This window comes from Coenobita brevimanus, chromosome 69, assembly GCF_032717465.1.
Source record: "Coenobita brevimanus isolate Jiangsu-jjx chromosome 69, ASM3271746v2, whole genome shotgun sequence".
Taxonomy (NCBI): domain Eukaryota; kingdom Metazoa; phylum Arthropoda; class Malacostraca; order Decapoda; family Coenobitidae; genus Coenobita; species Coenobita brevimanus.
Genome location: NC_137022.1, coordinates 324980 through 340210, shown reverse-complemented (window position 1 = coordinate 340210; position 15231 = coordinate 324980). Strand labels below are relative to the sequence as shown.

General features: G+C 41.2%; 2 protein-coding genes across 2 annotated transcripts in view; one reads left to right on the top strand and one right to left on the bottom strand.

The window, feature by feature from the left end:
- LOC145405985 (tectonic-like complex member MKS1) overlaps window positions 1-4926 on the top strand; it is a 77944-nt gene extending 73018 nt beyond the window's left edge. Inside the window, exon 13 of the mRNA XM_080277167.1 lies at window positions 4569-4926. Coding sequence (XP_080133293.1) covers window positions 4569-4684 — 116 coding nt within the window. The 3' untranslated portion in view covers window positions 4685-4926. The remainder of the gene's footprint in view (window positions 1-4568) is intronic.
- A 3226-nt stretch (window positions 4927-8152) lies between these two features.
- Echs1 (Enoyl-CoA hydratase, short chain 1) overlaps window positions 8153-15231 on the bottom strand; it is a 45528-nt gene continuing 38449 nt past the window's right edge. The window contains exons 6-7 of the mRNA XM_080277165.1: window positions 14842-14909; window positions 8153-10637 (exon numbers count right to left, since the gene is read on the bottom strand). Of these exons, the coding sequence (XP_080133291.1) occupies window positions 10572-10637; window positions 14842-14909 (134 nt within the window). The 3' untranslated portion in view covers window positions 8153-10571. The remainder of the gene's footprint in view (window positions 10638-14841; window positions 14910-15231) is intronic.

The following is a 15231-nucleotide window of genomic DNA, read 5'->3' as shown; positions in this document are numbered from 1 at the left end:
ACCATTCGACAAGACCGGGCCAACGGCGGCGGCGGTAGACTCACCACCCTGGTACACAAATCCATCAACTTTGCAGATACAACTGCACACACAAAGTCCCTTCTCCCCCTATGTGACACCACAACAGAAATACAATCAATTAAAATACGCACTGGCAACAAACCACACATAACAATCGCTAACACATACATTCCCCCCCAATTGTCCCCCACAGTACCACACAATTACTCTCCACAGATACACCACATCACTAACATACCCAACATTATCCTGGGTGGTGATTTCAACACCAAGTCGTCGGCCTGACATGTCAACAACCCTGACACAGACAGAGGTCTGGTATTACAATCCCAGACAGACCACCTTTTCATACTGAACAGTCTAGACCAACATACCCATATCCCACACCAAGCCCTTTTCCTCCCATCATCTCCAGACATCACCTTCTGCTCCCAAAACCTGGCCCCCACTACATCATGGAGAGTGGCCAAAACCCTAGGTTCTGATCACCTCCCAATCATCATCATCACTACCAGAATCACCCAAGGTGGCCACAAACACACATACACTAATTATATGAGAGCCAACTGGGAGGCCTTTGTAAGTGAAACAGAACAACATCTCGAAACACTAAACAGTACACCCATCACAAACATCAACACTGCTGTGCACACTTTCAATACAATTATACAAAACGCAGACAAAAGACACATTCCTAGAGGCAACAGAAAGAGACACAACCCCAACTTCACACCAGAAATTCAAGGCCTCATCAGACAACGGGACACACCGCGACACTCCCCAACACCCCATACACAAGACACCGTACAACAAATACAAGAACTCAACACTCAAATAAACAATTAAATATCAGAACAGCAAACACTAAACTGGAAAAATTACCTCCAAACACTTGACCACAAAACAAACATCAGCAAACTCTACAAAACACTAAACAGCATCACACTTTCCAACAGCAAAACCACACAATCACACGCTGCCATCACAACAACAGACACCATACCCTCAAACAAACAACAAGCAAACACTCTCATCACTTTTCACAAGTCAGCCATCTAAACCCCCATCCCAAAGACCGATGTATCATCCGACGTAAGAGACAGTTCCTCACAGACCCAGACTACACACCTTTCACTTACAGCCAGATGAAGCACATCATTAACAACCTCAAGCACTTATCTGCCTGTGGACCAGACAACATAAGCAACATACACCTTAAACACCTTGGACCACAAGGCATACAAGCACTCACCAACATATCAAACTACAGCTACTCACACAACATAATACCCAACATCTGGAAGGATGGCAATATCATCAATATCCCTAAACCCAACAAAGACCCCACGTTACCCTCCTCACATCGCCCCATCACACTCCTCTGCACCCCATCTAAAGTCACTGAACGACTGGTACTACAACTAGTCACACCTCACATTCCCCTAGCCCAGTCACAACATGGCTTTAGGCCACTACACTCCACAGACACCCTTCTTACAGACCTCACACAGAGAGTTTTCAATGGGATGAATTCAGCTAGGCCACCACACAGAACACTTCTAATCACACTAGACATTAGCAAAGCTTTTGATGCCATCCCTTGCCACAACCTCACAAACAAAATACTCAACACAAACATGCACAATAACACAAAAAGATGGCTGGCAAACTACTTAGCAGGCAGATGTGCACACGTAACATTTGCCTGTCAACTTCACAAACGGCGTCCCCAAGGATCTGTTTTGTCCCCTACACTCTTTAACCTATACATGCATGACGTACCCACACCCTACACACCACAGATACACATAGCTTCCTATGCAGATGATATAACACTTACATGTACGCACCAAAATGCAAACACAGCTGCACACATCATTCAACCTTACCTCAACACACTACAAACAAAATGGTTCACCACAAACAAGCTCAAAATAGCCCCAGCCAAATCTACAGTGACTCTTCTCACAAACTGGACAGCAGAACACAGTCACATACCACACCTCACCATAAACAACACCCCTACCACACACACACACACACACCCAAAATCCTTGGTGTAACATACAATACATCAGTGTCATTTAAACAACACATCACAAACATTAAAAATAAAATAACACCAAGACTCAGTGCCTTGAGGTCACTTGCCCATACAACATTCGGACACAACAAAGAAACCACCACCACAGTATACAAACAATACATACATTCAGTGATGAATTATGCAAGCCCTGCCTGGGTTTCTAACGTCACCAAAACACACTACAACACTCTACAGACCATACAGAACAAGGCCCTAAAAATAATCACAGGCTGCACAGCTACTACACCCACAGACCACCTACATCAAGAAACCAAAGTCCTCAAAGTCAAGGATCACTTAGACATGAGAGGCACCTGTTTCTTGCTGCAGCCTCCACAAACCCACAACATCCACTACTGTACATGGCAGCACATCCACCCACACCAAGGAACATCAAAACAACACCCAGCACATGATACCATACACAAATACTGTCATCTCTCCCCCCTCGCCCACCTCAGACCAGTTTCCAGAAGCATATCCACACTCAGATCACTCGCCGTTCCATTCAGTCACTTAAAGACAACACACAGCTGCATGCACGGCCTCCTGACATCCACCCTTCTGAATCCTATCTTCCTCGTGAGGACAGGGTCCACCTGGTCAGGCTGAAATGTGGGCACCATCCAGCCCTCTTAAGCTACCAGAAGAGGCTGGATGACTCCGTCGCTGATGACTGTCCAGGATGCAACACAGCACCCCACACTTAATGCACATTATGGAAGACTGCATTGCACACAATCACCTACGCCAATAACACAACATACACTCTTTGAGAGGTCTGTGGGAAAGCCCGGTCTCGGCCATGGCCTTCCTAAGGGACTCAGGGCTGTTTGGCCAGACTGCCTAGGGAACAACTACTACTACACTATTGGTGATGTGTGGGTGCCAAGGAGTGGCGGGCAATTTGAAAAATTCAGAGTCCCTGTATGCTGTCAATTCATTCCTAAAAAGCTGATATGACTTAAATGCTGCCATACTTTTTGCTTTTTTGGATAATTATGTTTGTTGGGTGATGCAGTGTTGGATAACTGGGGGATTGCTATATAATGATGGGGTAGGAGTGAGGTTAAAGTTCCAGTTGTGGAAGGTGGACTGAGGATGGTAATAAAATAAGAAGGATAGAGTACTTTTTCTGTGTCTACCTTCCTTTCTTCATATTTCTCCCATCTTTCTTGTCTCTTTTTATTATTATTATTATTTTTTTAGGTGACATTATTTTGAGACAGTGAGTGACAGGCTTAATGGTTTCCTGTAAGCCATGAAACCATTTATAATTTTGGGTGGTAACCATATAACCAACTCATATGTGTTCCCTGTTTGTCAACAAGTGGGTTGATGGAGAGTTAGTTCTCCTTCAACAAGTGGGTTGGCAGAGAGTTAGTGCTCCTCCCCGTAAAACAACTGAAAGACAAACGGCCACTCCTTCCAGGATTACAGCGTTTGGCTATAGAAATACAGAGGATGGAGTATCTCATATTTGATGAACTGTATGTAGATGATGCAGTTACTTGCTGATAATTGTTGTTAACCCCACTCTGTCTGGCTGAGCAAACCACTGTAGGTCCATTCTGTGCAGTGAGTGCCGCATTTGCATCTCCTCCGTAGATAACAAGGGCACCATAATGGGCTCTGCATCACCCTGTTATCTGGTTATATAGGTACCATCCAGCATTGTAAATGGTTGCCTGGGTTACAGGAAACCATCAGGTTTGTCACTCAGTGTAGAGCCACTTGAAGTGGAAAGAAATGTAATAGTGATAGGAAGGATGAGAGATATAGGAGACAAAAAAAGAATAATAAATGTGAAGTAGGAGGTAGCACTGCATTGGGTGAGTGGATGATGGTTTCCACCACCTACCACCACTTGCTAATAGTGAACAGGATCTATGCAGACTGGTTCAGTGTTTTCTGAATATCTGTGAATGGTGTCCTTTGAATGTAAACATGGGTATGAGTAAGGTGATGGATTTTAAGAGTGGAGCTGGCTATTAATGTGATGGTTTGGTGCATATAATAGAAAATTAAATGTAGAGTAGTATGGCTCAGGACAGAAATATGACTGGTTATATGAAAACCTGGATGTGCGACAGTTATCAGAGTGTTGAAGCTGCAAGAGGATTGCACAAAAATATGTCACTGACCCTATTAACTTGTGTGAGACTTGCATGGCATGAATGTGAAAACTCAGGAGTAAAATAAGTGGAAATTAAACTGTCAATATGGAGTGCAGAGTGGATAGGATGATCATGGAGGTCATGGATGTTGACAGGGTGGTGAAACAGGTGCATTTGAGTGAGTTTGAAGGTGGGAGGTGGTGTGATGAGTCAAGAAGGTGAATGAACAGAGTCCATCAGTGTATGAAGAAGTAAGGTGTGGAAGCTTAGGAAGTTGAAGTGTTCAACATGAGTTTGTGGCATCTTTCTTTAAGTGAAACATAACATAAACTTCTTCTGTGCAGATTTAGGAGTGAGACTTGAGAAACCTTCACGGTGGCAGCTGTCTACTCTTGCTGTAATACAAGCCTTCAACAAGTCAAGACAAAAGCTAAAAGCAGCAAAGCAAGGTCTTCAGTAGAATTTCTTTCTCAGTATAACATTTGTTTTGTGAACTGAAAATACTGCTGTGTTGATGTGCCATAACCAGGGCTGTTATTAATGTAGAACAAACTAGTATAATTACAGATACTTCGTTCTCCAAGGCACAGACTGATCAGGCTGTTCCCTCAGGGTCAGTTTTCCTACGAGTCACATACCTCCGTGTCACTATTTCAGCTCTGTACTCTCAACATGTACTGAATACTGTACAGCCATACCTGGATAAATGACAAGTCAAAAACTGATGATTTGTTTTTTTGAGAATAAACAATAGGTGACATACCCTGGATAACAATTATGTTGTCCTTCAATTGTGTCACGCTTCTAATGATCTGGCCAAAGGCAATTTGAAATGCATGGAGTTTAGTTCATGTGTATATTTCAACACACACACCACACACACACACACACACACCACACACACACACACACACACACACACACACACACACACACACACACACACACACACACACACACAAAAGGGTATTTATATTTATACAAGGGATCAGCATGCAAGGATTCCTCTTACATCATCATGCTTAATCTAAAAGTCACTTTTGCCTCCAGTGCTGGACTGAGAGAGAGAGAGAGAGAGAGAGAGACTAGGTAGTTCTTATGAAAGTTACACAGGCCAAAATTGCCTTGGCAAGTGATAAGTTGGCAAGGGACTAAAATGTCTACTTTTGCTGAATTTTAGTGTTTTCTTTTATAACCTTTGAATCTGACTCAAAAATGAATATGAGAGAAATAAAAGTAACTAGAGGAGGCAAGGAAAGACGACAGGAAAAGAAGAGATAAAGGATGAGGAAAAGGAGAAGTAGAGAAGGAGAGGAGAGAAACTGATAAAAGTCATGGCCTGCCAGTGTGAGGTTTTATAATGGAAAAACATATCCCAGCATACACAGAACTGGTATGCATAATATGCTGAGTTTAATGACTACATAGAATGGTTATGGTACGAACACCTGATCATGGTAGTTTTAGTATAAATAAATCCTGTAGACACTCATTGTATGTGATGTCCTTTGTTGCTAAACATATTTTTGAGTTTTGGGTGGGGGCTGGAGTGCATCATCTTTATTTCTTATGAAACTTATGGGAAAAATAGCTTCAAAATCTGACAGTATCATATTCGATGATTATCATAGGTACGCATACCCATTGGATATCAGGGTATGCCTGTACCATACATGCTAAGGCTGTCTCATTTAGCACTGCTCTAACATATATTGAATACATCCTATGGCTGTCTCATTTAGGACTGCTGTGATGATTGGAGAATGAGAAGCTGGTGGAGGAAAGAGTTAATAAGTAAGAGAGAATGGTGTACAAAGATTGGAGAGTACAGTAAATATGGGTATGACATATGGATGATATCTAGGGCAGGTGAAGGTACTGTCATAGCAGAGTATGGCTATATGCAGTTTGCCACGAAGATGTAGGAAATATTTTAATTTTGTGCAGTTCAAATTGTTCCTACCGTTTATAAAGGCTTCACTATGTTTGCAAGCATGCATCAGGCTTGGTCATCCAGTGGCAGCTCTCCACGTTGCTCAGTCTGTGGCAGCAGTCCTATTCAGTCCCTTAGCCCTGAGGTCACACTATGACCTCATCCCTAGAGTTGTGAAGTCGGCGATAATATTTCCCAACTCCGATTCCAGAAGTTTTACAAATACGACTCTGACTCCGACTTACGTACAGTATATACAGTACTCTGCTAAAATACTGCATGGACATGATGCAAGTAAATAATCAATATTCATGAATTCTGATAGATGCAATTCTTAAATCTTTATTTTAAAGTCTCTACTTGTAGTGCTTGCATAATAACAAATAAACCATTATACATAGTTTAAAAAAGCCCTAGGGTGGGAAAGGAGGTCCAACTGATGATGATGATGATGATATGATTGATACCATTTCAGAACCAAAAAGCTAATCAATATTTGTAAAGTAGAACTATTACACTAAAGCATTTCAAAATTATTTTTTCCTCTCCTGCAATTAGGAAATGGCTAAATGAAACGAACCAAGCATATAATGATCATTCTCATACATTCATACATCTAATCCTGTGTTGCCCTATGAAGAGCACTGGAGACCAGGGCTAGGCAAGTTGGTCCTGAGATTTAAGATGAGAATGACCAGCCTCACTCATCCCTGAGTGGCATTACTGTACATGAGCAATAAATCCCAACCACCCTTTGGATATAAACTTACACAGGCTCAATACGGCTGGAGTGCTTTAGTTACTTACCAAATCACCAGGTGCCATGGTGTCATTATATGGTTACCACCCAGCATAGTAAATGGTTTCCTGGTGTATGGGAAACTATTGGGCTTGTCACTCACTGTAGAGTCATACATAGGCAGAAGAAAGAGGAAAGAATGAAGGAAAGAAAGACAAAAGAGGAAGGAAGGAAGAGAGGAAAGGGCAGACATTCAGAGCACCACTACATCAATTAAAATGTCTGTAAAATAATGATTTTGAAATGTTAAGTGAACTATTCAAGATAATGCAAAGAAAGTGATGCATATAGTGGTGTGAGGGGAAATGAAATGTGGTGAGCGGCGGCGTGGGTGGTCATGCATGACGGACAGCTACAGCAAAGCAAAACGCACAGAAAATGATGACTCTGTGGCTGATGCCTATCCAGGATGCAACACAGCACCCCATACTATTAAGCACATTATGGAAGACTGCATTGCACACAATCACCTACGCCAACAACACAACATACACTCTTTGAGAGCTCTGTGGGAAAGCCCGGTCTCGGCCATGGCCTTCCTAAGGGACTCGGGGCTGTTCAGCCAGACTGCCTAGGGAACAACCACTACTACTACAACTACTACACAGAAAATGACATTGCTTCCACCTCTCTCTACAGCATTGTAGAAGCATCGAAACATTCACTGATATGCTCAAAAGTAAGAAGAAAGGTTTTGCTTTCTTGTGCATGTTTTATTTTTTCTTATGTATTTATGTATTAACATGAAAATTATTGCAATGGAAATGGGTAACTTTTGTGTGCACTGCTACAACAGGGGTTATTGCTCTTGCTACAACAGGCACAGCCAAGGGGTTAATGACAGGCCTTGGGGGGGGGGGTAGGGTTGTGAATGAAGAGCTGAGAGGAAGGATGGGACTTGCATGTATTAATCCAGTGATGAGAAGGGGTAGATTGAGATGGTCTGGGCATGTGGAGTGGACAGTGGATGACAACTGGGTGCAGAGGATATGAAGTATGAACGTTTAACGTAGAGTTATGAGAGGCCTACTGAAAAAGACTCGAGACGATGTCATACAGCACATCCTGAAGGATAAGGGACTGAATAGAGTAGCTGCTAAAGACTGAGAATTGTGGAAAGCCATCATTAGGTAATGAAGGCTGACACGCATGCATATGTTGGGGCCCTTATAAACGATACAATACAATATGTTGGATCTTTTATAAACGATATGATACAATACTGCACATTAGTCCCATATAGCAAGTATGACTTCCCCAAAAATATAGCACACAGGAAAAAAATTCCCATAAGTTCCCTTGAAGCACACGCTGTATTTGTGTCATGGGAATACTAAGAATGTTTAATCTTGGCATTACACTTGCTACCTTTTCACAGCTGCTGCCTCACTTACGACACAGCCATTGCCTCAAATCTCTAGTCATTATATAGTTACTGCTGAACAATTACTAGTTAAATAGGCCCTTGCCTGTGAGTGATAGTTGCACACACTGATATCAACCCACTTCCTTACAGCAAATGACAAGGCCTGAGCACTGTCACTTGAAACCTTGTGATGCAATCTCAAAAGCTAACAAACTTTTGGAATATTATGTAAGAGTTTCATAAGTCTTGGTTTAAAAGGTGGAGTCATATTACTGTGCAGCTGTCCTCATATATTATCGAATGATGGTTTGTTGAATTCCTATACCAAATTATAGTAGTTAAATCAATAAGATAACTATCAGTTGGTAATGTGACTCTTCTGGGAGGGGGGGGGGGAATTAAGTGGGAGGCCAGAATTCAATGTTATGATTCATTAAATTATATAGTACATTCCCAATTTGCATGCCCTTCCTCTCACCACAGTCTCAAGAATGTTGAAACTTCATTGCTTACATATTAGTTTTCTAACATACAGGTAAATATATTGTCTGTCACTATGGCTCTTGGGTTTTTCTGTTAATCAAAGAAATATATAAGGAGGCATTCATTATATGGCACATACACAGTGATAGTGTTGGGGACTCAGAAGGGGGTGTCTGATGAAGAGAAATAAGTGTTCTGGAGGTCTCAGTAAGTAATCTAATAGAATAATCTGGTTTTTGGTGTGCATATCTTAAAGTTTGGTACAGCAACACAGTGTCAATACAGCTGCATCACTGACAGGTTAGGAAACTGATGAAGTCTGACAGGCAGAGTGCAGAATGAGTACAAGTTTACAAAGTGGAAACACTTTATTATTAAATGTATTACCCTACTGAGACTGATTTTCAGTGCAATACTGACATCCAGTGTAGCTTTTTCAAACCAATGGAAGCTAGATGTGCTACCATAAAATGACCTCTAGTATAAGCCACAACTTCTACATTTCATATTCTCCACTAACATTAGTAAAGAGTTTGTTTTCCAAAAACTGGTTATTTTCCCAGAATAAATTTGTATAGTACAGTAAAAGCTTGATATAACGGAATAATTCAGCCAACCCCTATTCCGTTTGATCAAATATTCCGCTTTTTCAAGCTTCCGTTCCAAAACCATAGATGGAACAGAATTTTCCGGAAATTTGCGATTTTTCCCATATTTCTTCCCTAACTCGTGACCTGAAGCCTATACACAGTTGCTACTAAATAGCTTCTTTTGCTACACACACATACACAATGCTGCCTATGCTAGTCATAATGATACACACACAGCAGTCAGAACCCACAATAATAATAATAAATAAACCAGTAAAAAACTCACCTCCAAAATGGGGGGATATGACTTGTTTGTAGAATTATGCCTGACACAGCCCCCAAACATGTGTCAGGCGTGATGCTTTGAGATTATTTCTAATTTCTGGCCCAGAGAAAGCCTCACCCATTCCTTTTTTTCCTGCACTTTAGGCATGGCGAACAACTGGTTTGCTTATTTTCTACAGAAAAGGCGCGAAAAAGTTTGTAATGCCAAGGTAATCATGCACACTTGGAGAGAAGATCTGAACTGTGTGGGGGTTGCTGGTACAGTGCGGCCAAGTGAGTGGCATCACCCGGCCTAGGACAAAGCAACTTGTTGCCGAGGTCTGTGACAAAGCCCCACGTCTCGAGATTGACCGGAAACGTTCCAGTGCAACACGATTTTTCCACAGCCATGGACAAACTGGCCTGTTTCCGTTATGGAAACCCGACGCCTCGCGACAGAACGGAAAACTTCCGGTATGTTGCACGTACCTTACAGAAAAAAGTTGTTGCATTTTCTCAAGCTTCCATTTTATCGCGTGTTTGTTATATCAAGCTTTTACTGTACATGAAATTATGCTGACTTCAGTGTTCACTGAAGTAGTCACACCACACATAGGCTACCCTATAAATATCTTCACACATTATATCGATACTTTTGTTTGTTACTTGTACAGTGCAAGCTACTAAACACATCTGCAGATCGTGTTATTCAATTTCTCAACCAAATTGTTTTTCCTTAGCTGCATAAAATCATCTGGCTTCATCCAGAATGTTTTTCATTGTTTTAATTTCTTCACTTGGAGGTAGCCAGGAAAAAAAAAAAAAAAAAAAAAAAAAGTGAAAGCATTCACTAATCTCCATATCTCTGCTCCAGTAGCCAATACCTGGCAATTTCCTTAAATATGACTAGTATTAGCTGTCTGTGAAGTTGGGCTTCCGCTTCTCTACAAAGGCAGTCATTCCTTCAGAACGGTCATCCTGCAATAACAAGATACATATGGTTTAGTTGTACTGTTCCATCTGAATACATGGTTTCCTTAAAAATCAAATATAATAACCTGAAAACACAATATCTTTATAAAATATAATAAATCAATAGCCAATTCACTTGACCCTCTCAGACACCATGAAATAAACAAGTTTCATCCTACATATAGTAGCTGGGGTTTTTAAATGGTATACCGAAGGGTTTCCTGGTGATACACTGAGGGCCGTCCAAGTCATTATGAAATAAAGTAATGGCTGGGGCCGATCCCATGAGGTGCTTGGCCACAATGCTCATCACTGCAACATGGCCACTGAGCCAATGGCAGGTTATTCACCCAATATCCAGGGATACAAGGCCACTGGATCATCCAGGCTACCCTAGATACGTCCCCTAGGTACTCACTTTACCTACTAACCCACAAAGGGTAGATGGACGCCTGAATCGAGTGACACCAGCTGCCCACACCAGGATTCAAACTCTGGCACTACCAGGCCAACAGCTTCGCAGTCAGTAATGCTAACCACTCTGGTGCACTGATTTTATTAGATTTACTTTATGTGATTGCTGCTGCTGTTATTGCAATCCCATGCTCATCTGATCATGAACCTAGTAGACTGGAATAAACATGCAACTTCAACCAGTCACTCCCAGAGGTCTTTGGCTTAGGTTATGTTAAAGGACTGTTTGTGCTGTGACTGTGTGATGCATGAGGTAAGTGTGATGGCATAAAGAACTGTTTGTGAGGTAACAAATATCTGTATATAAACAGTAAACAAAATGACTGAATGGTGAAGTACTGAGAAGACACAAGCTGGATTTCAAGCCTTTCCATGTCCACAGACTAAGGTTCCAAGAGATGATGGAAGTTTCGTGGGGGGTGGCAGTGGCAGCTACCAGACCCACAGCAAGCCTTTAGCTGTGAAACTCCCTCATAGAGTCACTGTAATGTTTTGAAGGGTAGAGTTCAGGTATAGTTTTTTTTTTTTTTTAATAATGAATGGAGGAAGGAAAAACAAAGGAAAAAAAATAAGTCCATGTGCCTAAAGGCATCCTCCATTCATAAAATACTTACAACAATTGGATTTAAAATTGAGTTGATTAAATGTAAGTGGGAAGCAACTCCCAGGAAGTGAATTCCAGAGAGTAGTAGTTCTGGGAATAAATGAATTTTGATAAGCAGAGGTTCTGCATTGTGGGGGTGAGAGTGTGAGCTCTTGGGCGCTCCCAGCTGCCCGAGTATTTCGGGAGAAAATGTGAAGGGGAGACACAATTGAAGCTAGTTCGTTAGAGCACTTACCCGGTACGGTAAAAATGTCAATAAAATAGTGCTAAAGAAGCAACATCTCAACGTCCTGATAATGGAGGAAGGTCCTGCGTTATGGCAGGATTATTGATTAATCTAATGGCTTTATTTTGAATTTTGTCCAACTGCCTCAATGCAATCGCTCCACATCCACTCCACAGTGGTGAACAGTATTCGATCTGAGAACGCACATGACTTTTGTATATTGTGGCCATCTGCTCGTCAGTGAAGAACTCACGAACTCTGTACATAAGTCCCAGTTTATTAGAAGCATTTTTAGCAAGGGATTTAACATAAGCTGTCCAGCTTAGGTTGAGGTTTAGAGTAACACCTAGGATATCAATTGTAGTGGATATGGGAATACTGACATCATTTAAAATTATGTGAGAGTCTGAGAGATTCTTTCTATTGGAGAAATTAATGTATTTAGTTTTCTGAGCATTAAATGAGACCAGATTTTTTTGTCCCCAATGATTAATTTTAGAAAGGTCCTGGTTCAGAGAAATTGCTGTGTTTATTTGGAAATTAATAATATCAAATTGCGTAAAGGAGGTACTAAATGCAAAAGAACTATGAAGGGTCGAGTCATCAGCATAAGAGTGTACTGGGTTGTGCGTGACAGATAGGAGGTCATTTATATGTATGAGAAAGAGGGTTGGCGCCAAAACTGATCCCTGAGGTATGACAGCATTTATGAATGAAACTGAGAATAAATTCCATCTACCATGACCCGTATTTTTCTACTATGAAGGTAAGAAGAAATTAGAGGAACCAGTGATGCAAGGCCATAGTGTGACATCTTAGACAATAAGGCCTGGTGCCATACTCTGTCAAATGCTTTTGAAATATCAAGTGCTATTGTGTGTGTTTCACCATGTTGGTCTATTGTTTTGTTAATCTGATGGGTAAGAAGGCAAAGAATATCTACAGTTGAATGTTCCTAAATCCATACTGCTGATCATTGATCAATTTATTGATTTCCAGTGCTTGACTGCGTTTGTTAATTAGTTTCTCAAAAACTTTACCAAGAATGGAAATTATTGCAATTGGTCTATAGTTTGATGGATCAGAAGTTGCCCCCTTTTTAGGAACAGGATGGATATTTGCTTCTTTCCAAGGGGCTGGAAAAATTGAGGTACGGATGCATAAGTGGAAAAACTTTGCTAATACAGGAGCCAACACTGAGGAGCAATTTTTAAGTACTATTGAAGGAATTTCATCCGGACCAGTGGCTTTGTCTGCTGATTGATTCTGTAATACAGCTTGTAAGTATCTGGTGTGAATCATGAAAGGAGGTATTTAAGGGGAATCAAAATCAAGTACAGGAATATTATGATTTTCTGAATTTAGGGTTGAGTTTGTTGAAAAAATGTCAACAAGAAGGTTGGCTTTTCCACGTGGGTCACTTACTAGACTTCCATTGGGGGACTGTAATGGTGGAATGGAAGAGGTGGTAGTGAAGTTAGTTTTGAATGAATTAAGGGCTGACCAGAATATTTTATCATTTGGATTGTTTAGTAGTTTGTTAGCTTGTCTATGTAGAAAGTTTGATTTAGAAAAATTGATAATAGTTTTGGCTTAGTTTCTGATATTATTATAATAGTTAAAGGCTTCTTTGGTTCTGGTCCTTGTATAAGTGTTATAGGCTGTTGTTTCATGTTTTGTTACTCTAGCGTGTGTATCTGTGGTAGGTTTAAGGTGCGTGTGGTGCGCATGTAGTTGACTGTGAACCTGCATTGTGCTGGAATAGTTATAAATAAAGCAAAGGGCAGTAGGGTGTACTGGGACACCCTGTGAACCAGAAGGATGTCATTTGGGTGGGTGCTGCTTTCAAAGGCATCCTCTGTCATGTTTGGCCATGTAATGGCAAAATGGCAGGTTATCTACCTTTAGATGTACTGGAATGATGTAGTAGACCAATGGGTCCTAGGCACTGTTTATGTTTGAAGACTAATGGCCATGCCAGTATGTGCAGTCTTTGCACTTAATGGCTGCTAAAACTAGACTGTAAACTTGAACTGATGGACTGGGCTACACCAAGGCAGACGGAGACTGACGGCTGGGCTGCAACCACTCCCTGTGACCCCAATTCCACTCCACCTCATCTCTATCTTCCTCTCCAATCCTTCCTCCCCCACTCAACCACCTCTTCCCCAGCCCCTATAACCATCACCAAATCCTCCCCATCCACAACATACCATCCATCCATCATCCAATCCTATGTTGCCCTATGAAGAGCGTAGGAGCCCGGGGCTAGGCAAGTTGATGACATTTCAGAGAGTGACCAGCCTCACTCATCCCTGAGTGGCAATACATGAGCAATAAACTCCAACCACCACTTGGATATAAACCTACACAGGCTCCATCTGACTGGAGCAACTTAATTACCCACTAAACAATCAGGAGCCATAATTTGGTTATATGGTTACCACCCAGTGTAGTAAATGGTTTCCTGGTGTACAGGAAACCATTTGGCTTGTCCCTCAGTGCAGAGTCTCCCATTGGCAGAAGGAAGAGGAAAGAATGAAGGAAAGAAAGACAAGAGGGATTGTAAGGTCACTCATAGGCAGAAGAGGAAAGAATACCAAATTCCAAAATGTTGCAGATGGTAACTATGACACATACCTTGAGATATACACACTTCAACAAGTTCTTTCAACTGGATTCCCCCCCCCCCCTGAACCAGGTGTACATCAGACAACCCCTCTCCACAGCTTATAGCTTAACTGCCAGATCTCTAACAGCACACTACTCTCAGTTCTGTCATTCAGTGAGACCCTACTTATCCATATTTTAAGCCTTGATAAGATAATGTGTGACTCATGCTGAGACACACATATAGGTAGATATCGTACTGTATGAATTAGAGACAATTACAACATCGAACTTACAGTGGCAAATGTGGAATGGAACAACCTCTTCTCAAAATGCAGTCCTTCACTCAGGGGCAACTCAAATGCTGTGGGGTAAAAAAGGTAGTCAAAATTCATAGGATATTTACACAATACTCTCACATTTACATTCAATTTCAATGTCATCCTAACTAAATTTCATTTTCTGGAACAGTAATAAGCAGGTGTATAATTATAAACATTAAGCATGAAAGCATAAAGTATGAGAACTACTAAAGTGCTATGCAAAATGAATCATACATCCATTTACTCAACCTTAATGCCATCAAAATTCACAGGCAAACCATTCACACATTTAAAAATCTATTTTCATAATGTATCCAGAATACAGTATTAGGCAATGCTTTATGGGAAGCAGTGCCATGGACA